Raw genomic sequence first — 26,654 nt, 5'->3', positions numbered from 1 at the left:
CTCTAAGTGTTGAGGGTTTGACTTTTACCTTCTACTTTGTAAGTAGCTTTTTCTGCAGCTTGTGGCCTCAGGCAGGAGCAGAACAGAGACACCAGGGGGAGTTCTTTCACCTTTTCTTTATAGGCTGAGGAGAAAAAACATTTCTCAGACTGAAGCAGAATAACAGTTCTATGAAGATAAATTAGTCTTAAACGTAGCAACACAAGCGTACAATCCAGCTGACATGAGCAGGTTTTCCTTATACTGGAAAAATATATATTTTTGGTAGTTTTTCAGACAAGAAGAATACTCTACCCATTTTTTTACGTTTATTTCATCCATACAGTCCACAAAATTAACATTTTCTTGTGGAAAACACTAGCTGGTAAATATCCTGATGCATGCTCAATAATCCAGGTGGAAAAATCTAAAAAAGTTAAGTCTGGTCCTCTGGACATTCAAAAAAACAAAACAAACAACAACAACAACCAAAAAAGTAGAAACGTTTCGTCTTTCATCCAAAAGTTGTTTTGTTTTTGAATGTCCAGAGGACCAGACTTAACTTTTTTAGATAGCTGGTAAATAAATTTTGCTGGTAATATATTTTTAACCTGGTAGATTTCCCACATGAAGAATAATCTGTTCTATTTCGTATAGGCTTTGCCCTTTAAGGCTATCGCTAGTGGGTTTATCCCTACGTGTGCAGCGCAGCACTGAAAACTTTAGTCCACACCCACCTACTGTGTGGGCCTCATCCCCAGTCTGTATAAATTACAGTGAGACCGGGTAATCGACTCCAATTTTTTCTTCAGCCAGCTAGCAAACACTGTCAGAAGAACGAAGAAGGAAAGTTGTCAAGCTTTGACCGGCACAACCTTTTGCTAAGGATGCTTGGGTCTCTGCCACGCCAACCTCCTGCTGTCCCGGTGAGCTCTTCCTCCCCGAGGAGAAGCAGAGGAGAGCAGCTTTGTTCAAGGTAAGTGCCGAGGAGTGCTTTTCCGTGGCGGGCAGCTACCCGCTGGATGACGCCATCGCCGTTTCTAACGTTTTTTTCCTTGTGGTAATGGAATGATTTCCTTGAAAAAGGCGATGTTAGCAGCAGCCCTGCTGAATGTTTTTTCATTGAGGGCCGCTACTCACTTGATGATGCCACTGCCTTTTCTAACGTGTTTTTTTTCTCGAGGTGAATCGGATGATTCCCTCGAAAAAGATGTTGTTGGCAGCAGCTCCGCTGAGTGTTTTTTCTGTGGCGGGACGCTATGAGGGGGACGACGCCACCGCCTTCTTTGACACAGAGTCACGCAGTGAATCGAATGATTTCTCAGAGGAAGGTGATGTGGAGCTTTCCCCTCCTTCCTGGAGAGCGTAGTGACAGAAGACGAGCGGCCGAGCGGATGCTCAGCCACCTCGGATCTTCCCATGTCGGTGACTACACCACTCGCAGCCGTCGGTGCCCTCCTCTCGGGGCTGCCCGGCTTAATCTAGGAGGATGCTAACACAAGGGACTTTCTGTCCCTCGCCTCCCTCCGCCCTGATTGAATGATCTGGCAGCAAGGTTGGCTCCGCCCCGGCCCGTCGCCCTGACCCCATCTGGCCTCGCTGTCCAGCTGTGACATCACACTGGAACGAGGCTGCAGCTGGGCCCGGCAAGCTGAAGACATCCGTCTCCACCTTCGCCTCCATCTCCAGAGTAGAGGGTTTTACCGATCAGTGTTTTTTCCCTCGGTCCCCACCCCGGAGCCAAGCCTGGCAGAGGCACTTGGGGTAAAAGCTTCCAGGATGGATCAGCAACCTGTCCCTCCAGGGAAGCATGACCAGATGGTGACAAGGTCTCTAACCGAGCTCACCAGTGCTCATTCCAGACGGCGCAGCCAACAACAACGTCGGTCTGCTGGCCTACAGCATCTCTGAGAGGCTGGAGGAAGCAGACCTGCTGGAGGAGACAAAGAGCTCTCTCTGTAAAGCTGCTGACATCATCTTAAACATGTGCCACCTCTGCGGTCTGCCTGTCCCGCATCGCCGCCTGGATGACCATGATCCAGAGGACCACTTGTTTCCGCCTCTTGCCATCCTTGTCCGAGAGGCTGCAGAAAGACCTGCTGAAGGGCCCCTTCACCCCAGAGGTGCTGTTCGGGGCCAACTTCAGGACCATCCTTGAGAAATCGCAGAGGTCCGAGGAGGTCTCAGAGACTGTACACCATCTGGTGACATCACAGTCCTCCTCTCACCCCTCCAGCCGCTGGAGGGACCGCCTTGACCAGCAACAGCAGCAGAGGTGCTCCACAGCCATGGCAGCGACTTCACGCCCCGCTCCTCTGCCAGCCCCCTCCACCATGTAACAGATCCTTGAGGGGAAGGTATTTGTTTTTTGATGATGTATGTTTTTGATATAAAACAGAAACACCTCTGAAAGTAAAGTTTTCATCTGAGACTGCCCGATCAGCTGATCTCACAGCTGCCTCTCTTCACACATTCCCCACACAGAACGAGCCAGTAACCTCTAAACAGCGTTTTAGATGGCACCGCAGTTCAATAAATATCACAAAACACTCGTCTGCCACATCAGTTGAAATTATGTTTTTTCAGCAGACCGAGTCCGGTAAAATCCCTCGTTTTTCAGCCAGAGCCCATTTTTAATTTCTGCTGTTTTCTGCCCATTCACAGCGCAGCGGGAGTAAACGTGTTTCTCCATGACAGCTGCAGCCTCCACCGAAACGGCGTCTCACTCAGAAAGAGCTCACGCCTCCTCTCAGTGCACGCTGGCTCACCTCAGCTCTATGTGAGACCGCAGCCTGGGCTCAGCACAAAGGCACACATACAGCCCTTTTTTCTGTCGGAGCCCTCCTTGGGTTCCCCCCGGAGAAGCTCTGGAGTGAGTGATGGCAGTAAGTATTGTTAGTCTGGTTGACGTTCATGAGAAACATGACACAACACAAATGCGTGCCCACTCTCCGAGCGTTACTCAGAGTGGCACCGAGTGTGTTCCCTGGACAGATGGATAGACCGTCTGATCAGCAGGGGTTACACGCTGCAGTTCACAGCTCAACTCCCACCGTTCAGAGGGATTATAGAGATGGTTCTGTCTTCTCCAGAACAGAGCTCGTCTCTCCAGTCAGAAGTTCAAGAATTTCTGACGAAAAAGGTGATTTCCAGAATTCCCAACTCAGAGAAAATATGTTTTTTTTTTCCCTCCCACTACTTCCTGTTTCTGATAAAAAAATTGGAGGGATGAGACCCATTCTCATCCTGTTCATGTTCAGCGATTCGATCACGGGGAGACAATTCCACATGCTGACAAACAGCAGCTGGAGAACTTCACCAGAACGACTGGTTTTCACCTCTATAGATCTGAAGAGTGCATATTTTCACATTTCCATCATTCTGAAACACCCCACGCATGTTCTCGAAAATGCGTGGAGATGGCTCTGCAGTCATTACACATGACAAGAATGAGAAATCTTTTTATCTGGACGACCTGCTCTTATTAGCTTGGTCCAATTAGAAAGCAGTCGCACAGACCAAAACGCTAGTGTTACACCTGCTAAACCTGGGGTTTCTATAAACTGGGAAAAACTTCAGTTCGTCCGTCCCAGATGATTGTTTATCTGGAAGTGGAGCTAAACTCAACTACAATGAGAGCCTGTTTATCACAGCTGAGAGCCAAAGCTCTATCAGCTCAGCTCCGCCATGTCAAACCCAGCTCCGCCGTGTCAAACCCTGCAGCAGAGTGACAGTTCTGCCTGTCATGCGACTCCTGGGACGATGTCAGTGGCCCACAATGTGGTTCCACTGGGCCTACTTCACATGAGACTCCTTCAGAGATGGTTCGCCCGCCTGCGCATAGATCCTCTGCGCCAGAGGAGATGGATTATCTTTGTGCCCCCCTCCGTGAGAACCAATCTGAATCACTGGGGAAACCCTCTCATTTTGTCAGAGGGAGTTCCCATCCACAGGTCTACGTCACACGTCTCTGTAGGGATGGCGCCATCTAGTGGGCCTTCCCCTGTCTATTCTCCCTTGTGTCTCTGTATTGATTGTCTGATTATCATCACCTGTGCCATGTCCTGTTTGTGTATATAAAGTCTGTCTGTTAGTCCTGTCGGTGTCGGTTCGTCATTGGGTATTGCCTGTCCTGTCCTGCCTGTCTGATCCTGTTTAATCCTGTTCCTGAATCTGTTTTTGTAAGTTTTTGCTGCCATGTCAGCCTTTTTGATTTATTATTATTAAAAGTATTTTATTTTACGCCTGTCTCCTGAGTCCTGCCTGCGCAACTGGGTTCTCCTATCCTGATCTGCATTGAAACCCTGACAGTCTCAATTTTCACAGATGCATTCCTGTCAAGCTGGGAGGAATGTGTCTGTCCCAAGCAGTTTGGAGCACAGTAGCTGGACCACGTCACTTCACATAAATATGCTAGAATGTTTTCACGGTCTGAAACATGACTCAGCATTTTGCCCCTGCTGTGGGATCAGCATGCTCTGATCCACACAGACAACAAGGTGACGGCAGTTTACTTAAACTGTCAGGGAGACGTGCGCTCAGCCCAACTGTTACGCATCACGAAACAACTGTTGTGTTGACCACCCAAAAATCTGCTCTCCATCAGAGCAGTGTACATTCCCAGCGTCCTGAACAGGCGAGCGGATATTATGTCGAGGGGCGATCCCTGCCACAGAGACTGGAGCCTCCATCCCGAGCTGATTTCTCGGATTTGGAACAGGTTTGGCCGAGCAGCAGTGAATCTGTCCGCCACACGGAAGAACGCCCAGTGTCAATTATGGTTCTCAATGAGCCCACGAGACGACCCACCGTTAGGAGTGGACGCCTTCGCTCACAGCCCGTGGCCAAAAATGCTCCTTTATGCGTTCCCTCCAGTCCTGCCGATATCACGGACCCTGGACCGAGTCCGGGAGGAAGAACCGTCAGTCATCCTCATAGCTCCCGAACGCATATGCACTCCCGAATCTGCAGCGACTGATATCGGGATGGCCGTGGAAACTGCTGGTGTGTGTGTGTGTGTGTGTGGGGGGGGGGGGGGGGGTAGCTCTCCTCCAGGCAGGAAGAGCGATCAGGAGTTACCCAGAAATAGGTCAGCATCTTTGGGTCTGTCCGCTGAACAGATCCGTTTAGAAAAGATGGGCCTAGATCAGGTTTTACTTAAATTTCTGTCATTTAAACAGCCCCGCTGTTAGTTCTGATGTCAGCAAAGAGAGTGAGTGATTGTCTGCTCTCTCTGTTGCTCCCTCGTCTCAGAATTCAAGCTGACAGCAGTTCAGATGAACTGCGTTTTAACCCTGCTCTGAAAAGCATCATAAGCTCATTCAGATCGAGAGTGATAACCTTGGATGGGTTTTATCCTCTTCCTCATAATTCTGAGGAGGAAGCAACATCTCACCTCCTTCTGTCCCATGCGCACATTTTTCATGTTACGTGGCGCACACGGCCGCACTGCGCCATCTTCAGCGTATGCTCGTGCATTACTGGGACACAAAAAAAGAAACTGTCCAGATGACCTGACTGAAAAATGTTGGATTGTATACCTGGATTATTGAGCATAGACTTTGTTGTTTTCAACCAGTTTGACAAGACTGTCAACAAGGAAGAGGGCCGGCAATGGAGGAGGGGTTCTACCAAAGAGACCATCTTATCACAAGCAGAACAGGTTTGTTCCACTTTGGAGTAAGCTGTTGGGGGAAGAATCAGTTTTGTTGTGTGTTTCCTTGACTGATGAAGCATTACGGACCGAAGGTGAAACATTTCAGCACAAAAAAAAAGAAACTGTCCAGATGACCTGACTGAAAAATGTTGGATTGTATACATGGATTATTGAGCATGGACTTTGTTATTATTGGGACAGCTCTTCAGGACGTCCTCTATCCACCCAGCACCTCTCACACTGGTTGTGTGAGGCTATTTCTGAAGCTTACAGTTCATCTGGACTGGATCCTCCAGAGAATCTCAGCGCATTCCACCAGAGGGTTTTCATCCTCCATGGCTCTGCATGGAGGGATGACAGTGGAGGATATTTGTATGGTGGCTGCCTGGTCATCGCCATGTTCAATTATTCGTTTTTATCTACGTGATGTTTCTACTTTCTCCATGACCCATTCTGTTCTCAGGGTTCTGACAGAATAATTATTATTTGTTTCATAGAGCCTCACTTTTGAGCTCACACCTGCCTGCATGCAGTCGCAGTGAGAGATATTTATTATCAGTCACAAGTTCATGACTGCTGATTTTATCGTTATTAATCGGTTCCTCCTGAGGAGCTGTTGGTCTGCTCTGTTCATTGTTACACTGTTACAGTTTGTATCCTCTGTTGTTCCTTTTCACAGCAGCAGGCCTGCTATCTCAGCCTTTTTTTCTTCATCAGAGACCTTTTCTCTGGTGTAATCCTGCATGTAATTATGCACACAGAAGGCTGAGTGATGAAATGTTTTTTTGTGCAAGCAGGTGCTTCATGTTGTGTCTGAGTGGACCCAGTGAGTGAGGCATAGACTAAATCCTGCTTCGCCTTTAACCCACTAGCGATAGCCTTAAAGGGCAACACCTATACGAAATAGAATGTTGATTACGTACTGTAACCCCAGATTCTATGAGTATAGGCGCAGCCCTTTAAGATCTGGGCCTCACTGGTTCCTAAATGGCTGAAGAAAAAAGCTATTTGGGAGCTGATTACCTGGTCTCACCGTAATTTATACGGACCGAGGATGAGGCCCACACAGTAGGTGGGCGTGGACTCAAGTTTTCAGTGCTGCGCTGCGCACGTAGGGATAAACCCTCTAGCGATATCCTTACAGGGCTGCGCTTATACTCATAGAATCTGGGGTTACAGTACGTAACCAACGTTTTATTTTAGGTGATTTATTTCTACAGATATTTGGAATCCAGTAAGGTTAATGTGTTTTAATATTGTTTTTTTTTTAGCTGCTGTGCCAAGTTAAAAATGAGTCTTCCCCCAATAACTCAGTAAACCTGGTGAGGCTCAGATGTCCCAGCTTTTCTCCAGCCTTGAACACAGCACTGTTTTTGTGAATCTGGAGGTAAGAAAGTCTCAAAAGTCTCATTCAGACAGCTGATCCGTGCACAGCAGCTGATTTGTGCACATATATTTGACGATTTGTACACTCAGAATACAGTATTCCTACTTGTTCCATTTCACATGTGAACATTTGAAAAACTCTTTATGCATCTGTGAATCTTGAGGTATGCTTGTGAGACTACTTTTGAGACTAATTCAGGGTTTCAGTAAAAATCATTGAATGGAAAATTAAGGCCTTAAATGATATTAACTACCATATTTTTCATTTGTTTTCATTTCTTTTTTTATTTATTTCTTTTTTTATTATTATTTTTTTATTATTTATTTATTTATTTTTTTTGACACGGGGACGGAAAACAAAGAAGATAACAAAGCAGAAAAGTGAAAGAAGAGTTCAAATGTAAAGAAGGAGATAGGAATAGAGGAGAGAGAGGGGGATAAAGAGAACACAAATCAACATCACTGAAGTCTGCCTCTAGACCTGCGGAAAGAGAGAGGAAAAAACAACCCGACAAAACCAAGAAACCACAACAACAAACAACTTATATAATGATAGCTATAACATAATTAGAAAGTATTTTATACATTACATGGTAATACAATATATATTTGATGGCCACCACAACCCAACTGAGTGTGTATCTGATAAACACCTGAATCTAAACACCTGTGTGAGCATGCTTATCACTATAAGGTTTCTCATAAAAATGTTCAATAGTGGATGTGGGGACCCATAAACCCGTCCCCGTAGGACACAAAGGAAACGCAGGGAAGCCCGGAACCACAGACACACAGCGGCCCCCAAGCCCGGAACTCCGGTAGTCCCCCAACAGGGACACCCGCACCCCCCAGAGAGAGAAGCAAAGGGAAGCCCTGGGCGATCCCCAGCAACCACAATGCAGAAACCCACAGGAGGCCGTAGTGACGAGTCAACAGGCCCCGTCGGCAACCTGTCCCTCCAGAGAGGATCCGGCCATGGACACCAAGCCCCAAGTCCCGAGGTCATACTACCCCCCAACAGAGGCCCGACAGAGCCAGGGCACCCAGGCCCCCGCAGGCAGCCACCAGGGCGGGCCTGCACACACCCCACCACCCAGCCCCAGCTGCTGAGAGCTGCCAATTCACCGGCGGCAGGGGGGCCCACCACCGGGGGGAAGCACGACCCACCAAATGGGGGGCCAAAACTGGTCCAAGAGAGGGGGGCCACCCAAAACCCAACCTGAGACAAACAGGCACACAGAGACAGCCCGACAGAGCCTCTGTTGGGCTGTCCATGCGCCCCACCTGCCCAACAGTGACCGCAAGCCGGCCCCAGGCCGGGGGCCAGAGCAGCAGGGAGCAGCAGCTGAGGAAGACCGGCCCAGCACACCAATACATCCCTAAAGCCCCACACCACAGGCCCGGAGAAGCCCCGGCATGCCACCCATGCACCCCCCACACACACACGCACACACACAGCACCCCGCACCGTGAATGTCACATCATGGCGACCAGCCAGCACTTCGTCGAAGTGAAGCCATGCCCCCGACCACCGCCATGCACTACCAACGACCACACACACACAACCACAGCTGACCTCCCGCCAGAACCCGGCAGCCACCCCAGCCAAAGGGCTGGCCATCAGAACCAGGAACCCTGATAAAAGGATCCAACAGTCCAGGGAGAACCGGAGCACCAGCCCCACCCCCAATCGCCCCCAAAGGCCCAATACCCACCCACAGCCCAGACCCCAACCAGGCAGCCTACCCCCCCCCCCCCACCCCCAAATGTCAGACAGAGAATGAGGGTTTAAGAAAAGCTGTAAGACCCAACTCCTCCCTCCCCCACTCAAATAAGATGTTGATGCATGTTGTTATATAGTGCGTTTAAAATGGGGGGATGAGGTGGCGACTGGCACAGACCCACCCCCTCCCCAGAGAGCAGGCAGTGCCCGTTCACCTCCCACCCCCCCAACCCTTGCCCAGAACCTTAAATGTCTACATGCTACATATGAGAGTGGGCACAGGTCCCGGAGGTGAGAATGATTACACATCTCACCCCCTATATGCCACCATGTGCCCACTCCAAACCCTATATATGCATGTGTCGTGAGAATGTTATATACGAGTGTCTAGGTTGTTTGATAAAATTGGGGCCCAGGTCTCCATGAACCACGGAGATGGAGGATCCTTCCCGCAGCTCAGTAGTGCACCTGAGCCCCAAGGCCCTGCTTGAGTGGTGGTGTGATGGAGTGGGTGGAGGAAGACGTCGGGATGGGGAGGAACAACTGAGGTGGCAATGCCCTCCCAGGGGGCCAGCTTCCCCACTGACTTTTCATTTGTTTTCAAAGAAGATTTTGGAATCCCCTCAGCCGGACTCATTGTAGGAAAATACACATGGGAACCATGTTTAATTGTTTCTGGACGGTCGGCACTTGATTATCAGAAGTTTGAAGAAAAACAGGAAAACGTAAGGAACCAAAGTAAAATGGGTAAACTAAAATTGCTGGAAAACCAAGAATTTAGAGCATGGCTGTAACTTTGTGTTGAGTTCAAAACATTAGTCAACCACAACAAAAGAACTGATAAACTTCAGTGCCCCGTGAGGACTATGTCAGAAAAAATCCTATTAATGCATTATAACTTTTACAATTCTACTAATTTACCTGTGACTGTAAAGTATGGGGCAAACAGCTGACTGTCATGAAGAACTACAGATCCCATGCATAACCTTCATTCTGTCATTTAAAGTGTGGATTTTTGCACAAATTCTGTTGTCTGCACCAAATGTATAAAAGTTCCATTCAGTGTTGAAGTAGGTGACATGTGGCTCAGTAATCTATGACTCTGATACTTCCTGCTCCTATCCAGAATTTACAGCTGGATCAGCTTTTATCTACTAACATCCATTTGATGGACTTTTTTTTAACGTTAAACCATGTATTCATGGTCTCTGAGTAATGGCTCTGTACACTGTTGTACTGAATCAAATATACATATTATGTATAATATTATCGACAAATGAGCATGTATGAAGAAACACTAAAAATACAGTATATACTGTAATTGCCGGTGTACAAGTCGCTACTTTTTTCTCACACTTTGTACCCCGTGGTTTATATGCAGGAGTGTCTTATTTATGCATTATTTTTTATGATTTTCAAATTTTATATTCTTATATTTTATTTTGAAAGACTTCCTGCCATCTCGGTAGCATACTGCCATTGACTAGTGATGTGCAGATCGATACTAAAATATCGACACTATCTATTCCAGAACGTTGCACTCTAGAATCAATGTTTAAATCAAACTATTGATACTTTTGATACTTCAGTCATTTCAGGTAATACATATCATTAACAGGAATATGGTGGAAAGTAACTAAACTATTGAGATCTTGTCTAAATGATACACGGTTGGAGGGAACTACTTTTTCTTCCATCTGAGTAAAAGCGTAATGGTTTCAGCGGAGCGGCACGCTGCTTGTCAGTCTCTGTCTGTAGACACAGCGGCAGAGTTTAACAGAGTCATGTGTGAAGTTATTTCAGCTCCAGAAACAGCCAAGAAGCAGTTTGTGAGGTTTGTGGAAAATCTGTAAAGAGCTGTGGCAACACAACAAACCTTGTAAAACACTTCCTGTTAAATCACAACACAGAATATGAGGCATTGATGAGGCAGAGAGAGAGCAAAGAGTCAGGTGCTGCTGCTCTGGAGGAGTCCCTCAGGGCTGCAGGACTATCCAGGTACAGAGGGAGGAAATGTGGAGCTTTCAGCAGTGCTAGAACTGCTTCAGTTTGGAGTTCAAATTAATACATATGGTTATGAAATAATTAACAAAATAAATTAATGCTTTAACAAATAGTTGCATGAGTTCAGTTTTGAGTAAATAATATGTGTATCACTGAGATAATCTCACATGGGCAAAAAAGCCTTGATTTATTCAGGTAAGAAATTATAATTTAAAGTGGATTACATGGACCAGGTGTCATCAAATTATAGAGAGCAATGGAGATAAAACAGCCAATGGAGATAAAACAGCCAATGGAGATAAAACAGCCTTGGTGAACTCTAAAAAATATATACTACAAAAATGTGGATAAAAATATAACATATTATCCTAAACATATCTAATTATTTAATAGATATTTAATAATTTATTTTAATAGTTTTATGATTTTTATTTTTATTGTTTGAAAAAACATTTTCAAATATTTTCTATGATGTCCTGTTTGTTTTATAAGCTCAGACTAAATGAGGCCACTGCATCAACATGCTCCTCTGTTTAAAATAAATTACTTTGTCTTGCATTCTTTATGCAACTTTGATTTGAATACACTGCTTTTTTTAGGTTTACCTGACACATTAGGCGTATTTGCAAAAAGTATTGATATTGATACGTGAATGAATTTTACCCGGTATCGTATCGGACCAGAAAAAAAATGGTATCGAACAACACTACCATTGACCAACATTTTCCTTTGATGGAGCTGGGTGCTCCTGGCCCCCAGTGCCCCGCCCCTCAATGAACAGGTGTTTGTGACACAGAGGGAATGTCCTCAGGTAATCAGATGTACAACTCTTGCTCACTGTTTCAAATACCCAACCATAACTCCACCCACTCTGTCATCATGTGACCAGAAGTCTAACCTGAATGACTAACGAGGTATTCTCCAGGACCATGCCCCTAAGATAGACGTGAATTAATTTCTTCAGATCGTTCACGTGTTGTTAGGGGGTTTTGCACTTCATGCACTGACCTGTTCACTTGTTCAGCGATAATAGAAAATGAATGGAGAATTTCTTATGACACAGCATTCATGTTAAAAGCGATCGATCAGCTGTCGAGGAGGAAACAGCTGCAGCCCGTAAGCTGCATCAACATAGTTGGGGATTGGAAATACAAAGCAGTCAAGTCTGGTACGTTTTAATAAAAGTTTTTAAATTCTTTCTGTGTGACATCTTTCCATCAGTCAGTATGAGTTTAAATACCGGGATCTCATTTTAAAGTCACATCCGATCACCGAGCGGAGAACAATAGGAGGGGTCTACCCTCTCCCCTTTCCATCATGAGAGCTCAGCGGTGGAGAGGTCGTTATATTTATTTTTAAAGCAGTCAGTCAATCAAGACAGATACATGTTCCGATTTCCAGTAAGATGGCGCCCGTGTACTTGGCTTGCAATCCACCTCTGCTGATGGTGTTAGGATTATTTTTGTTTTGTTCGTTTTTATCTGTGATATAAACTCACTGCTGATGTATGACCGACAACAGCTTCTGGATCTTCGTTTTTCTGTCACCGATGTCGCTTATTTGGACCAATATGCGCGTACCTCTGGACCCCCCACCCCCCCGCCACTGCTGGCGGACATGCTAGCTTACCTCTGCTGCGCTCCTCACCTCCCTGCCCAGAGACATCGCTTCAGACGCCGGGGAAAACGTGCTGGGCGGCTGGTAAAGCTTAAAGCCCTGCGCACTGCATCTTCCTCTTCAGCTGGTGGTCATGGTTTCCATCGCCAGCTTCCCACGTGCCCGGACCAGGTAAACAATGGGAGGAGTCAGCCGGTGCGCAGCTCGGACCGACCCGGAGGGGCTATTATTGAAAACCTGAGGCTACTGATGCGCGCGAACTCCACCGCTGCTGGCTCCACTTTGGACAGTATCCGGATGTGTTTGGTCAACGCAAGATCTGTTACCAACAAAATTTTTATCCTCAGGGACTACTTTCAAGAGTACGAGTTGGACTCTTTCTGCATCACTGAGACTTGGATGTCTCCGGGTGTCTAGCGCCTTGACGGAACTATTGCCACAAAACTGTCTGTATTTTAACGCACCACAGCCATCAGGCCGGCATAGTGGTGGATTATTAACTACATTCAAACCAACTTTTGACTGTAAACAACTGCCCATCTCAGTTTCCCGCGCCAGCTTTGAGCTGAGCGTCTTTGAACTCGGCCATTCACCTCCAACATTATTTGCACTCGTCTACCGCCCACCTCGATCTAAGGATTTCATAAAGGAGTTTTCTGATTTCTTGGCTGAAATCACACCAAAATATAATCATGTTTTCATTATTGGGGACTTTAATTTGCACATGTGCTGTCCTGAGAAGCCCTTGGTTAATGACTTTTTAGATTTATTGGACTCAATTAATCTAACTCAGCATGTAAACGGTCCCACCCAAGAGAGCGGACATACACTGGACCTTGTTTTAACACAGGATGTGACTGTTAGTAATCTTGAAATTGGTGATAATGTTTTTTCAGATCACATGCCAATCCAGTTTGAATTCACCCTCCCCCATCTAACTCCTAAGCCGTGCATTCCTGCACGTTGCAGCCGGACCATTAACCATTTCACTGCCACACGCTTCACAGATGTTTATAACTTTGAAATGATCATTCAGCCCCCAGTGTTTCTCACTACTACTGAGGAGCTGACATCCCAGTTCATCTCTGTCTGCTTAAAGACTCTGGATCATGTTGCGCCTGTTAAAACCAAAAAATCTAAACTAAGAGCAGAACCTTGGCTGAGTGATGTCACCAAGGCCGTTAGGCAGCAATGTAGGAGGGCGGAGCGCAAGTGGAGGAAAGACAGGCTGCAGGTCTCTTTTCAAATACTTAAAGAGAGTTGGCACCGTTATCAGAAAGCAATGAAAGCTGCTAAATCCAAATACTTCTCTGATATAATTACCTCAAACTCTCGCAACCCACGTGTTCTCTTCTCCACCCTAAACTCTGTTCTCCACCTCACTGAACCATCACCTCTGGAAGCCTCGACTGAGCTGTGCGACATCTTCTTACATTTCTTTTTGGAAAAAATTGTGACCACTCGGGCTCTCATTTCCCCTCCAACTCATGACCAATCCATCCCACCTCAGTCTGTAGCTCTATTTAACCATTTTGAACCCATCACTCTATCTTCTCTAGAGCAGGTCATACGCAGCTTGAAATCTTCTGATTCCCCATTTGATGTGGTCCCCCCTCGACTACTAAAGGAGGGTTTTCCTACTCTAGGTCCGTCCATTCTTACTATAGTAAACAGTAGTTTATCCACTGGCGTGGTGCCAATATCCTTTAAACATGCTGCTGTCCAGCCTCTCCTGAAAAAGCCAAACCTTGATACCTCATTCGTATCCAACTTCCGGCCTGTCTCCAAACTCCCATTTGTTTCAAAACTACTGGAGAAAATAGTCAAGTCCCAGTTGAAGTGCTTCCTGGAGGGTCACGCCATCTTAGAGCTATTCCAATCTGGCTTTAAACCTCTCCATAGCACTGAAACTGCCCTACTGAAGGTTTTTAATGAAATATTCATATCCACAGATACCGGTGATTCTGTGATGATTGTCCTGTTGGACCTCACAGCCTGCAGCGGCAGAGCTTCAATGGGGGGTTCCGCAGGAGTCCATCCTGGGTCCCCTCCTATTGTCTTTATACCTGCTGCCGCTTGGTGCTATTTTCCAGAAACACAACATGCCCTTCCACTTCTACACCGATGACTGTCAAATTTACTTTCCCCTAAGACACAATGGCACATGCTCTATTCAACCTCTGCTCGACTGCCTGGCTGACATCAGGGACTGGATGGCTTTAAACTTCTTAAGTTTCAATGAAAAGAAGTCTGAAGTCATGTTGTTCCCTCCCAACGACACGATCACAAACCACTGCATCGACCTTTCCGCTCTAACCCTGTCAGAAAAACAAAGAGTCACCAATCTGGAAGTGATAATGGACCCTTCCCTGAAACTTAACAATCATGTAAACATGATTGTTAAATCATGTTTCTTCCAACTGAGGCGGCTGTCTAAACTGAAGCCCATATTGTCCAAAAACAACCTGGAGACAGTAATACATGCATTCATTACATCTAGGCTTGATTATTGCAATTCACTCCTTTTTGGTATCAGTCAAACCTCCATTGCACGACTACAACATGTCCAGAATGCAGCAGCCCGATTTTTAACCCGTACAGGCAAAAGAGAGCACATTACACCAGTTTTGGCCTCACAGCACTGGTTACCGGTTCACTTTCGAATCCAGTTCAAAATACTCATGTATGTCTACAAATCACTGAACAGTTCCCCCGCCCCCATCTCTCTGATCTGCTACAACCGTATGTCCCACCACGTTCCCTGAAGTCAGCGGACCAGTTGCTCCTCACAGTTCCAGGAACTCGTCTTAAGTGCAGAGGTGGCAGAGATGACAGGGCCTTATATATATATATATATATATTTTTTTTTTTATATATATATATATGTATATATATATATATATATATATATATATATGTATGTATATATATATGTGCGTGTATATTGTTTTTTTAAAGGAGTTTTAAACCCTTCCCATACTCTTGCAATATTCTAAACAATGTTTCTAAACTCAAAACGCTCGACAAGAGCACATAATGTCATGATTTCAGCTCCCTTTCTCATCTGCTTTTGTCATCTGCAAGCATTGTTGGCTACGCCCACTTCAAGGATTCAAGGATTTTTATTGTCATACCAGTTCACATTTGCATGTTTGTGGTACGAAATTCAGACTCAGGTCCCAGTTCAAGAAGCCTAACAATTAACAAATAAAGAAATACAAAAGAGTACAAATATAATCAGAGTCAGAGTTTCTTTATTGTCATTCCCACCTTATGTGGTACATGCGGTGGAGCGAAATTATGTACGCAAGGTCCCAGTTACATCCAACAATAAAATGTAAAAGAAAAACAATGATAACATCTAAGATATGACTTCTCTCTCCCCAGCCACTTGGTCCAGCTCCTCCGGGGGAATCCCGAGGCGTTCCCAGGCCAGCTGAGAAACATAGTCCCTCCAGCGTGTCCTGGGTCTTCTTCTGGGTTTCCTCCCGGTGGGACGTGTCCGGAACATCTTACCATGGAGGCGTCCAGGAGGTATCCTAAACAGATGCCCGAGCCACCTCAACTGGCTCCTCTCGACGTGGAGAAGCAGTGGCTCTACTCTGAGTCCCGGATGATCGAGCTTCTCACCCTATCTCTAAGGGAGAGCCCAGACACCTTGCGGAGAAAACTCATTTCGACCGCTTGTATCCGAGATCTCATTCTTTTGGTCACAACCTGAAGCTCTTGACCATAGATGAGGGTGGGAACGTAGATCTATTGGTAAATTGAGAGCTTCACCTTTTGACTTAGCTCTCTCTTCACCACAACAGACCTGTACAGCGCCCGCTTCACTGCAGACACTGCACCTATCCGCCTATCGATCTCACGTTCCATTTTTCCCTCATTCATGAACAAGACCCCAAGATACTTGAACTCCCCCACTTGGGGCAGGACCTCCTCCCTGACCCGGAGAGAGCACTCTACCCTTTTCTGGCTCAAGACCATGGCCTCAGATTTGGAGGAACTGATCCTCATCCCAGCCGTGTTGCACTCGGCTGCGAACCACTCCAGCGGAAGCTGTAGATCACGATCTGAAGAAGCCAATAAGACCACATCATCTGCAAAAAGCAGAGACGCAATCCTAAGGCCACCAAAACGGATCCCCGCAACACCTTGGCTGTGCCTAGAAATTCTGTCCATAAAAGTTATGAACAGAATCGGTGACAAAGGGCAACCTTGGCGGAGTCTAACTCTCACCAAGAACAAGCCCGACTTACTGCCGGCAATGCGAACCAGGCTCTGACATCGGTCATACAGGGACCTAACGGCTCTTATCAAAGGGCCCGGCAACCCATACTCCCAGAGTACTTTCCACAAGTTTCCCCGAGGGACACAGTCGAACGCTTTCTCCAAGTCCACAAAGCACATGTAGACCAGTTGGGCAAACTCCCACGCACCTTCCAGGACCCTGCTGAGAGTCCAGTGTTCCACGACCAGGATGAAAACTGCACTGCTCCTCCTGAATCCGAGGTTCGACTATCCGATGGACCCTCCTCTCCAGAACCCCCGAATAGACCTTATCAGGGAGGCTTAAGAGCGTGATCCCCCTGTATTAGGAACACACTTTACGGTCCCCCTTTTTGAATAGGGGAACCACCACCCCGGTCTGCCAATCCAGGGGAACTTCCCCCGATGCCCATGCGATATTGCAGAGTCGCGTAAGCCAACAACCTACAACATCTTGAGCCTTAAGGAACTCCGGGCGAATCTCATCCACCCCTGGGGCCTTGCCACCGAGGAGCTTTTTAACCACCTCGGTGACCTCAGCACCAGAGATTGGAGGGCCCGATCCAGAGTCCCCAGGCTCCGCTTCCTCAGTGGAAGACGTGCCGGTGGAATTGAGGAGGTCTTCAAAGTATTCTGCCCACCGACCCACGACCTCCCTAGTTGAGGTCAGCAGCACACCACCCCCACTATAAACAGTGTTGGTGGTGTACACCCCCCCCCCCCCCCCCCCGAGACGCCGGATGTTGGACCAGAATTGCCTCGAAGCCATGCGGAAGTCATTCTCCGTGGCTTCTCCGAACTCCTCCCATGCCCGAGTTTTTGCCTCAGTGACAACCTGAGCTGCATGTCGCTTGGACTGCCAGTACCCATCAGCTGCTTCTGGAGTTCCACAGGCCACGAAGGCCCGATAGGACTCCTTCTTCAGCCTGACAGCATCCCTCACCGATGGTGTCCACCATCGGGTTCAAGGGTTGCCACCGCGACAGGCACCGACAACCTTGTGGCCACAGCTCCGGTAAGCCGCCTCGCCAATAGAGGCATGGAACATGGCCCACTCGGATTCAATGTCCCCCACCTCCCCTGGAACATGTTCAAAGTTCTCCTGGAGGTGGGAGTTAAAGCTCCGTCTCACAGGAGACTCTGTCAGACGTTACCAGCAAACCCTCACAATACGTTTGGGTCTGCCAGGTCTGACCGGCATCCTCCCCCACCATCGGAGCCAACTCACCACCAGGTAGTGATCAGTGGACAGCTCTGCCCCTCTCTTCACCCGAGTGTCCAAGACATGTGGCCACAGATCAGATGAGACAATGACAAAGTCGATCACTAAGCACTCACAACATAAAAACATTACGTCGAACATCAGCACAAACATGAACATGAGTCTGTGTGAGCAGATGAGCACGCATGAACACATCAACATTGAAACAGATCTGCAGCAACATGAAACAGATCAGCAGCAACATGATGTGATTTTTTTTCATAGTGATTATTCTGGTTAGAGATTCATGAGTCTAACAGCCTCAGGGTAGAAGTTGTTCCTCAGTCTAGTGGTTCTACACTTAATGCTCCTCAACCTCCTTCCTGAGGGGAGCGGGGCAAAAAGTGTGTGTGCTGGGTGAGTGGGGTCCTTCATGATGCAGTTCTCTTCCTGCATCTGGAGGTGTAGATGTCTGTGATGGTGGGGAGACTGACTCCAACACCTTCTGTGCAGCCTTCACCACTCTCTGCAAAGCTTTTCTTTCCGCAGCTGTGCAGCCTCCATGCCACACGTTGATGCTGGAGCACAGGATGCTCTCCACTGCACACCTGTAGAAGGAGGTGAGGACTGAGCTTTCCAGACCACCTCGCCTCAGACGTCCGAGGAAGTAGAGTCTCTGATGAGCTTTCTTGATCAGGCTGGCAGTGTTGTTGCTCCAGCTGAGGTTGTCATTCATGTGCACACCCATGTACTTGTAGCTGGAGACCACTTCTACTGCAGATCCTCTTATGATCAGGGGGGTGTAGGTGTTTTTGTTCTTTCTGAAGTCCACAATCATCTCCTTTGTCTTCTTCACATTGATGTGAAGGTTGTTCTCTTTGCACCAGCTCTCCAGGTGTTCCACCTCTTGCCTGTAGCTGGACTCATCATTGTTTGTGATGCATCCCACCACTGCTGTATCATCTGCAAACTTTACAATGTGACAGCCTGGATGGGTAGCTGCACAATCATACGTGAGCAGAGTAAACAGGAGGGGGCTCAACACACGTCCCTGAGGAGAGCCAGTGTTGAGGGTTATGGTGGAGGAGAAGTTGTGGATCCTCACTAACTGTGGTCTGTTTGTTAAAAAGTCTAGTACCCAGTTGCAAATGGAGGGGCTTAGTCCTAGTGTGAATAGTTTGTCCATCAGGGTTTGGGGGATCATGGTGTTGAATGCGAATGTGAAATAAAAAAAGTAAAAAAAAAATAAAAAAAAGATGAAGGTGTACAGTGCAGCTCGAGTTCAGCAGTCTGACAGCTGCAGGGAAGAAACTGTTTCTGAGCCTGGTGGTAAGAAACTGTCCAGATTACCTGACTGAAAAATTTTGGATTGTATACCTGGATTATTGAGCATGGACTTTGTTGGGAGGGAGGGGCTGTTCCTCCTCCTCTTCATATACACTCTGCTGAGGAGATCACATCAAATTTATTTAGAAAGTACATTTAAAAACAGCAATTTGTAACAAAAGTGTTTGTCAATAAAAAATCAATGGTAAAATTTAATGAATATTTACCTCATTTTACCAGTACTAGTTGACTTCCCGTCACGTGACCTCAATAAGACTTCTGGGTAATATTTACCGGTAAATAATTTTAAAATAATTTCAGTTACGAAGGTGTTTGGCACTGTTCTGTCCAGTGATTATGCTTAGATAGTTATTGTGTTCTTTTTGTAGGTTTAATGGTTTTAACCATGAGTCAGACCGCAAAGCTTCATGAAGACTTGTGATGATCATGCGGACTGAGCATGTGTTGAAAGCAACGTCTGTGAAATGGGCACGCATACTGATAATGAACAAATACCTGTGGCTGAATAACCAGAGGGTCTTATTTATGTACAAAATTATGATTTATCTTATATTTAATATATGCAGATTAGAGACACGCGTGTTCTGTAGTCTGAGAATTACAGTACACACACGGTGCACATGGTGGTGCTCCATGCCACAAACCAAAAGGTTGTGTGATAGTTCATGCATTAATTGTCAATGGCACTAAAATGGGCATTAAAAGGGTATTTAAAACAACTTTAGAAGAGTATGCATTGCACTGCTGATGGCATTAAAAAGCATTCAGTTTGATTGGCTGATTCCTGCAGAAACCATGTAGTTCATCAATCCTTATACTGTAGTAGCAATTATTGTGACATGGATGTTCCAGTTGGTCTCATTAGTGCAGCTCCCTGTGAATAGCAAGTGGCCATCAGGGTACTAACGAGCCATTGTTAGTCTGATGGTCCTCTGTCATGTGAACAGCTAGTTCTGGATGTCACCAACAAACTGGTTGATCCACTATGAGAAAGTGTTATTTATGCAAGCTTAGGGGCCATTTACACGGCGCGTATTTTGAGTGCATCCGCAGGTTTCTCTCTGCGGTTCTGCTGATCATTTACACGACACCAGTGCCCCCCCCCCCCCCCACCCCCCCCCCCCCCCCCCCCCCCCCATTGAATCCGGAGGTTTCTAAACCCACCTTCCAGAGTGGAGGTTTTTCGCTGATCCCCCGCTGATAATGTAAACATCTCCCGCTGAGACTTTGTGTTAAACCACATGCGCACACGCACGTGCGGACAGATGCTATATTTCTATCAACATGGCGGCGGACACATTGCTTTCAGAACTACGACTGATGGAATATATTGTTAATCTCGTAGTTAATCTACGTCAGATTCTAGGTGCTGTGACCGACATCTGTGTTGGAAGAGACACAGTCAGATCCAGTTCTAATGTCGCTGTTTATAAAACGAGGCACGTGCACACGTCGCGCTGCACTATAACATAAATGTGCTAAATAACAACAGTTTAATAATAATAAACAGTATTTATGTTAGTGTGAGAGATAATGAAGTTCTGAGCTAAATGAAGCTATCTGGACATTATGTAAAAATTTAGTCAAATTTAAAATGATGCTAAACATATAGCGTGAACACTAAAGTTGAAAATGAAAACATCAGGTCTAATTTTTATTTATTTATTCAACACCACAAACTGTATGTCACACAAACACTGATAATGAAACTGAACACACTGTTAAAATACGTTAACTGAACTTGAATGGATTGATTAAAAGAAATGAGGGGAATTTAAAATAAATAGTTCATCCAACATCTGTCGTCGACGTCCTCCTGCAGTTCATCTGGGCCGAGCCTCGTTCAGAACCAGTCCGCCTGGTGGGAGGACAGCTTCTTCTTCTTTCAGGAAAAATAAAAACTCAGTTGGTTGTTTTGTAACCGAAGTAAACACAAACTAACGTTATTAAGAACGTTGATTTACCTGCAGTAAAACAGCTACTGATTATCACGGAGTAAAGTCCGACATCGTCAACTCGGTTCTGGTCCACTTAGCGACCGGTGTGGAGCTGTTAGATGAAGCGGTCCCGTTTGGCGTCAAATCTGTGGACTCATCCAAAATCCAGCCAGAATCCAGCTTTAACTTGTTGTTACGTTACGTTGTTGTTAGCTGGTTAGCCCAGAGGAAAACAGCGTGCCGAGGCAGCACCCATGCGCATTAGGTGAAGGTACAAAATTCACAGCGCCATCTAATGACCTGGCATGGTAACTACAGCGGATTCGGGAGGGCGGGGGGGAATCCTCCGGATGCATGTAAACCCAAAATGCGACCGTGTCAATGCAAATCTTTTCCTCTAATTAACATACGAAAAACCTAAGTTTCCCCCCATCGTGTCCATGTAAATAGGGCCTTTGTGCAGCTCCTCTGATTTTACAAATTTTTTTGGACCTATCCAGAGGACCTTACTTAAGTTTTTTTTAGATTTTTCTACCTGGATCATTGAGCATGCATCAGGATATCATTAGTGCAGCATGCGCAGTAAATGTGTAAGGTGAGTGTATCTGCTTTGACTGCATTTACCTGCCAGAGTCATCTTCTCACTGCGTCTGTAAGTCTCCAGGGATGCTGAAGATCCTTCTTTCTCTGTCAGAGTCACATGCAGACACAGGACAGGCATTAACCAGCAGCTTCAGAGGTCACAATGAATGAGAGAAGCAGGGCGAGACAAACTGCAGAGCTCTTACACACAAAGGTTCTGCATTGTTCTTGAGCTCTTACATTTTGCCTTCTGCCACAATTCAGACCATCATTCTGTCGTTAGATAAAAAGCAGAAAGTATAAACTACAAACAGGGCAGCTGTGGCTGAGTGGTTAGAGCAGTCATCCTCAAATGCAAGAGTTGGGGGTTCAATTCCACAAGCAGTCACATGCTGAAACGTCCCTGGGCAAGACACTGAACCCCTCATTGCCTCTGATGTGTGTCCCATCGGTGTATGAATGTGATGAAGCACTGAATATTCTTTGTAGAGATCTAGTAGAGCACTGTATGAATGGGTAAATGAGGACACATATTGTGTTGTAAAGATCTTTGAGTATCTTGATAAGATAGAAAGGAGCTGTATAAGTGCAGTCCATTTACCATTTACAAACAAAACCCTCCTGTTAGCCAGAAATTCATCCACTGTTCATAGACAACTGCTCATTCAAGTGCATGTTGTGCAGACATTAACGTGCAACAGAAAAGCCATGAAGTGAGACAAGATAAAGGTAAAACCATAAAACAGAGTTTCTTACACAGTCTGAGTCTAGCATTACTTGAAGGACTCACCTGTCACATTTGATGCCTGAGATCATTGAGGTCTGAAGCATTTTTGTAATGTGGGAAGGACACACTGGTGGTGGGGGGAGTCTGGGGGTCCTCCCCCCATAAAGTTTTGAATAAAGTAGATGACATTTCTTGCACTCTGATGTATTTTAATTAGTTGTTAAACAACTACGTTTACCTACATAATTAAACACTTGATTCATTAACTATTTTAGAGAGCAACAAGAAGTAGCCTGACCAACAGTTCTTCTTGTTTGAATAGAGCATGCTCTGCTTCTCACACATCCTATCCCCTCCTGGTCAACAACTGCCAGCACTAGCACTAAGTTAGTGTGCAACACAGAGGTGTCTCCCCTGCCTTCACCCGTCTCGTTCACAAAAAATCCTCAGAGATGAGCATCCTGCCAAGCCAAGTGACCTTGGGGAAACACTGCGTGTGGAGAGATGTTGTAGGTAACCAGGAAAACCTGGAGTGGATTTTTTACTGCTTGAGTACTTTCCTATTGAGCGAGTGGAATGGATTTGTTCACAAAGAAATAGAAAAAGCACGGGGTGAACTAATATTTCATGGTAAATGTGTGTGTGTGTGTGTGTGGTTGTGGTGGTGGGGGAGGGGGTCCAAATGAATATTTTTATTCATATTCATTCATTTATTTTTATTTATTCTACTTCTACTTCTTTCTACTTTTCCCTCTTCAGGGGTCTCCACAGTGAGGCATCCTCCTCCATCTCACTTTGTCCTCTGCATCCTTTGTCCTCACTCCAACTACCTCCATGTCCTTCCTCTCTAACTGCATCCAAATATCTCCTCTTTGTCTTTTTCCTGGCAGCTGCATTTCTAACATCCTTCTACCAATATACCCACTGTCCCTTCTCTGGACATGTCCAAACAACTGTCCGTCCTCTGGACATGTCCAAACCACTGTCCCTCCTCTGTACATGCCCAAATAATCTCAGTCTGGCTTCTCTAACTTTATCTCCCAGTTATTGAACCTGTGCTGTACCTCTGATGATACCATTCCTAATCTTATCCATCCTTGTCACTCCTAAGGAGAACCTCAACATCTTTCTTCTGTCTTTTTGTCCATGTCTCTGTCTCCAGACCATAAAATATATAGTAATATATGGAAATAATAACAACAGAAATAATAAACAAGAATGATAAAAACATATTGATAAGTTGTGTATATCGATCTCCAGGATCAAATATAGAAATATTCACTGATAAAATCATACAACTATTGGACAAGAGTTTTATTAAAAGCATTTTTTTGTGTGGAGACTTTAATATTGACCTGGGAAATAAAACAGATTCAAACAACATCAGTACATTTACAAATTCATTGTATAGTTTAAATCTTTATCCGTTAATATCAAAACCAACAAGAATTACAACTCATAGTGCTACAATAATCGATAATATTTTCACAAATGTAACAAATGGGGATGTGATGGGAGGTATTTTAATGAGTGATTTGAGTGATCACTTACCAGTTTTCACAATTTATAAAAATGATCAAAGCATTACAAAAGAAATTACAATTAAGAAAAAAAACAATAAACATCAAAAAAAGCAATGGACAAATTAAAAGATGATTTACATAAACAAAGCTGGAAAGACGTGTATGTTGATGATGTGAACAGATCATATGATGAGTTTATGAATATTTTGGGAGCTCTGTATGAAAAGAATTGTGTGCAAAATAATTATACAAAGAGAAATGTTGTTGACCAACCATGGATGATGAAAGGGTTAAGAAATGCTTGTTAAAAAAAAAAAAGAATTATTTGTATACATGTTTCTTGAAATTGAGAACACAAGAGGCTGAAGAGAAATATAAGAAGTATAAAAATAAATTAGTAGCGATTATAAGGAAACACAAGAAGGAATATTATAGTGATTTATTAAATAAAAGTAGTGGTGATATGAAAGCTACATGGTGAGTAATAAATAGTGTTCTGAAAAGTCACAAAGCAAAAACAGGTATTTCACAATATTTTTTGAAGGATGACGATGAAATCCATGATGAAAATGAAATTGTAAATGGATTTAATCATTATTTTGTTAACGTTGGATCAAGCCTTGCTGCTAAAATACCAAAAGTAGACAATAATGTGAACCATTCAGTTATAGGTTGTGACAATAGTATTTTTCTTAATGGAACTGACAAAGAAGAAATAATGAATGTAATAAAGAATCTTACAGATAAGAGATCAAAAGACTGGGTGCACATGGATATGATGTTTGTAAAGGACATAATGAGTTATGTTATCGAGCCGTTTACATATATTTTTAATTTATCATTTTCAAAAGGAATATTTCCAGACAATATGAAAGTAGCTAAGGTAGTTCCTCTCTTTAAAAATGGTGATAAATGTATGTTCAATAATTATAGACCAATATCCTTATTACCACAGTTCTCAAAAATTCTAGAAAAACTGTTTGTGACCAGATTAGATAAATTTATTACTAAACAAAACATTTTAAGTAGCAGTCAGTATGGGTTTAAAGCAAAAAAATTCTACATCAATGGCTCTCATGGAAATAATAGAACAAATAACTACTGCTGTCGATCAAAAACAGTATTGTGTTAGTATTTTTGCTGATTTAAAAAAAGCATTCAATACTATTGACCACACTATTCTCCTTGAAAAATTAAATAAATATGGTATAAGAGGACCAGCATTACACTGGGTATCTAGCTATTTAAAAGATAGGAAACAGTTTGTACAAATAAATGGTGTAAGATCTGACTTGTGCAATATCACTTGTGGAGTTCCTCAAGGCTCTGTACTTGGACCAAAGTTATTTATTTTATATGTGAATGACTTGGTGAATGTATCAGGACTCCTCAAATGTGTCCTTTTTGCAGATGACACCACATTTTTTTGTTTGGGTAAAGATGTAAAACGGATGTTGGAATTGATGAAGACAGAATTTGATCAAATACAAACTTGGTTTAAACTTAATAAATTATCATTAAATTTAGATAAAACTAAATACATGATATTTAGTAACAAAAAGAGAACTGTTGATGATCCATTTAAAATTGAGGGTGTTGAGATTTGTAGAGTTAATGAGATGAAATTTTGGGGTGTAATCATTGATGAACAGCTAACATGGAAAAATCACATAAATTCTGTAAGAACAAAAATATCTAAATCTATTGCAGTACTATACAAAGTCAGGGAATTATTAAATGATAAAGCTCTGTACATATTGTATAACACAATCATTGTTCCACATTTAATCTATTGCATTGATGTTTGGGGGAAAGCGGGTAAAACATTTACAAAACCTGTTTTTATTTTACAGAAAAGAGCTGTAAGAATTATCACCAGAAAGCATTACAGTCACCCATCAAGCACATTATTTTATCAACTGAACTTATTGAAGTTCCATGATTTGGTAGATTTCAGTATTTTATCAGTTATGTATAGGGCTCAAAATAACACATTACCATTAAATATCCAAAGAAATTTTGTTAAAAGACAAAGTTGCTACTTTTTGTACACCCAGATAATAAACCATTGCAATAGTCCAGTCTAGACGTGACAAATGCATCAACCAGTTTTTCTGCATCATTTTTAGAGAAGCTGTTTCTAATTTTTGTGATAGGTGGGTAGGTGGAAGAAGGCAGTTCTAGTAACAAGAAGTAAAATCTCACATGGTCTCTTAGTGCTCACACTAGGCTTTGGAAATGACTCTCAACTACTGCCAAACTGAGTTTTGGCTCTGTATTCATAAAAATTTTGTTTAATTTCAATTATCTGTGGTGAGCATGTTGAACTGGATTAACTTTTAATTTAATTTTAATTTTTACCTCATTTTGGGTTTAAACATTGGACATGTCTGATCATTGTGTCTCTCCTCTCAGTTTCTTGGACCTGAACAAACAAATTCTCTCAGAAACACAAAGTCTGCTAATATCAGAGACCACTGTCACAATCAGACTAGTGTAAACATAGTCTGGATTATTGTCTAATAATCCATCCTTCCATCCATCCATCATCTATCCATCATCCATCCATCATCTATCTATCTATCATCCATCCATTATTCATCCATCATCCATCCATCATCCATAATCCATTATCCATCATCCATCCATCATCTACCCATCATCCATCCATCATCCATCCCTCCATCGTCAATCCATCCATTA

General features: G+C 44.3%; 1 protein-coding gene across 1 annotated transcript in view; it reads right to left on the bottom strand.

Annotated features, from left to right (window-relative positions):
* Positions 1 to 26,654, bottom strand: part of stmn4 (stathmin-like 4) — a 48,773-nt gene that overhangs the window by 11,292 nt on the left and 10,827 nt on the right. Inside the window, exons 2-3 of the mRNA XM_037685711.1 lie at positions 21,744 to 21,806; positions 29 to 124 (exon numbers count right to left, since the gene is read on the bottom strand). Coding sequence (XP_037541639.1) covers positions 29 to 124; positions 21,744 to 21,756 — 109 coding nt within the window. The 5' untranslated portion in view covers positions 21,757 to 21,806. The remainder of the gene's footprint in view (positions 1 to 28; positions 125 to 21,743; positions 21,807 to 26,654) is intronic.

The sequence above is a fragment of the Nematolebias whitei genome, chromosome 12 (genome assembly GCF_014905685.2).
Source record: "Nematolebias whitei isolate Nwh7 chromosome 12, NemWhi1, whole genome shotgun sequence".
Taxonomy (NCBI): Eukaryota; Metazoa; Chordata; class Actinopteri; order Cyprinodontiformes; family Rivulidae; genus Nematolebias; species Nematolebias whitei.
This window is presented reverse-complemented; position numbering and strand designations above follow the sequence as displayed.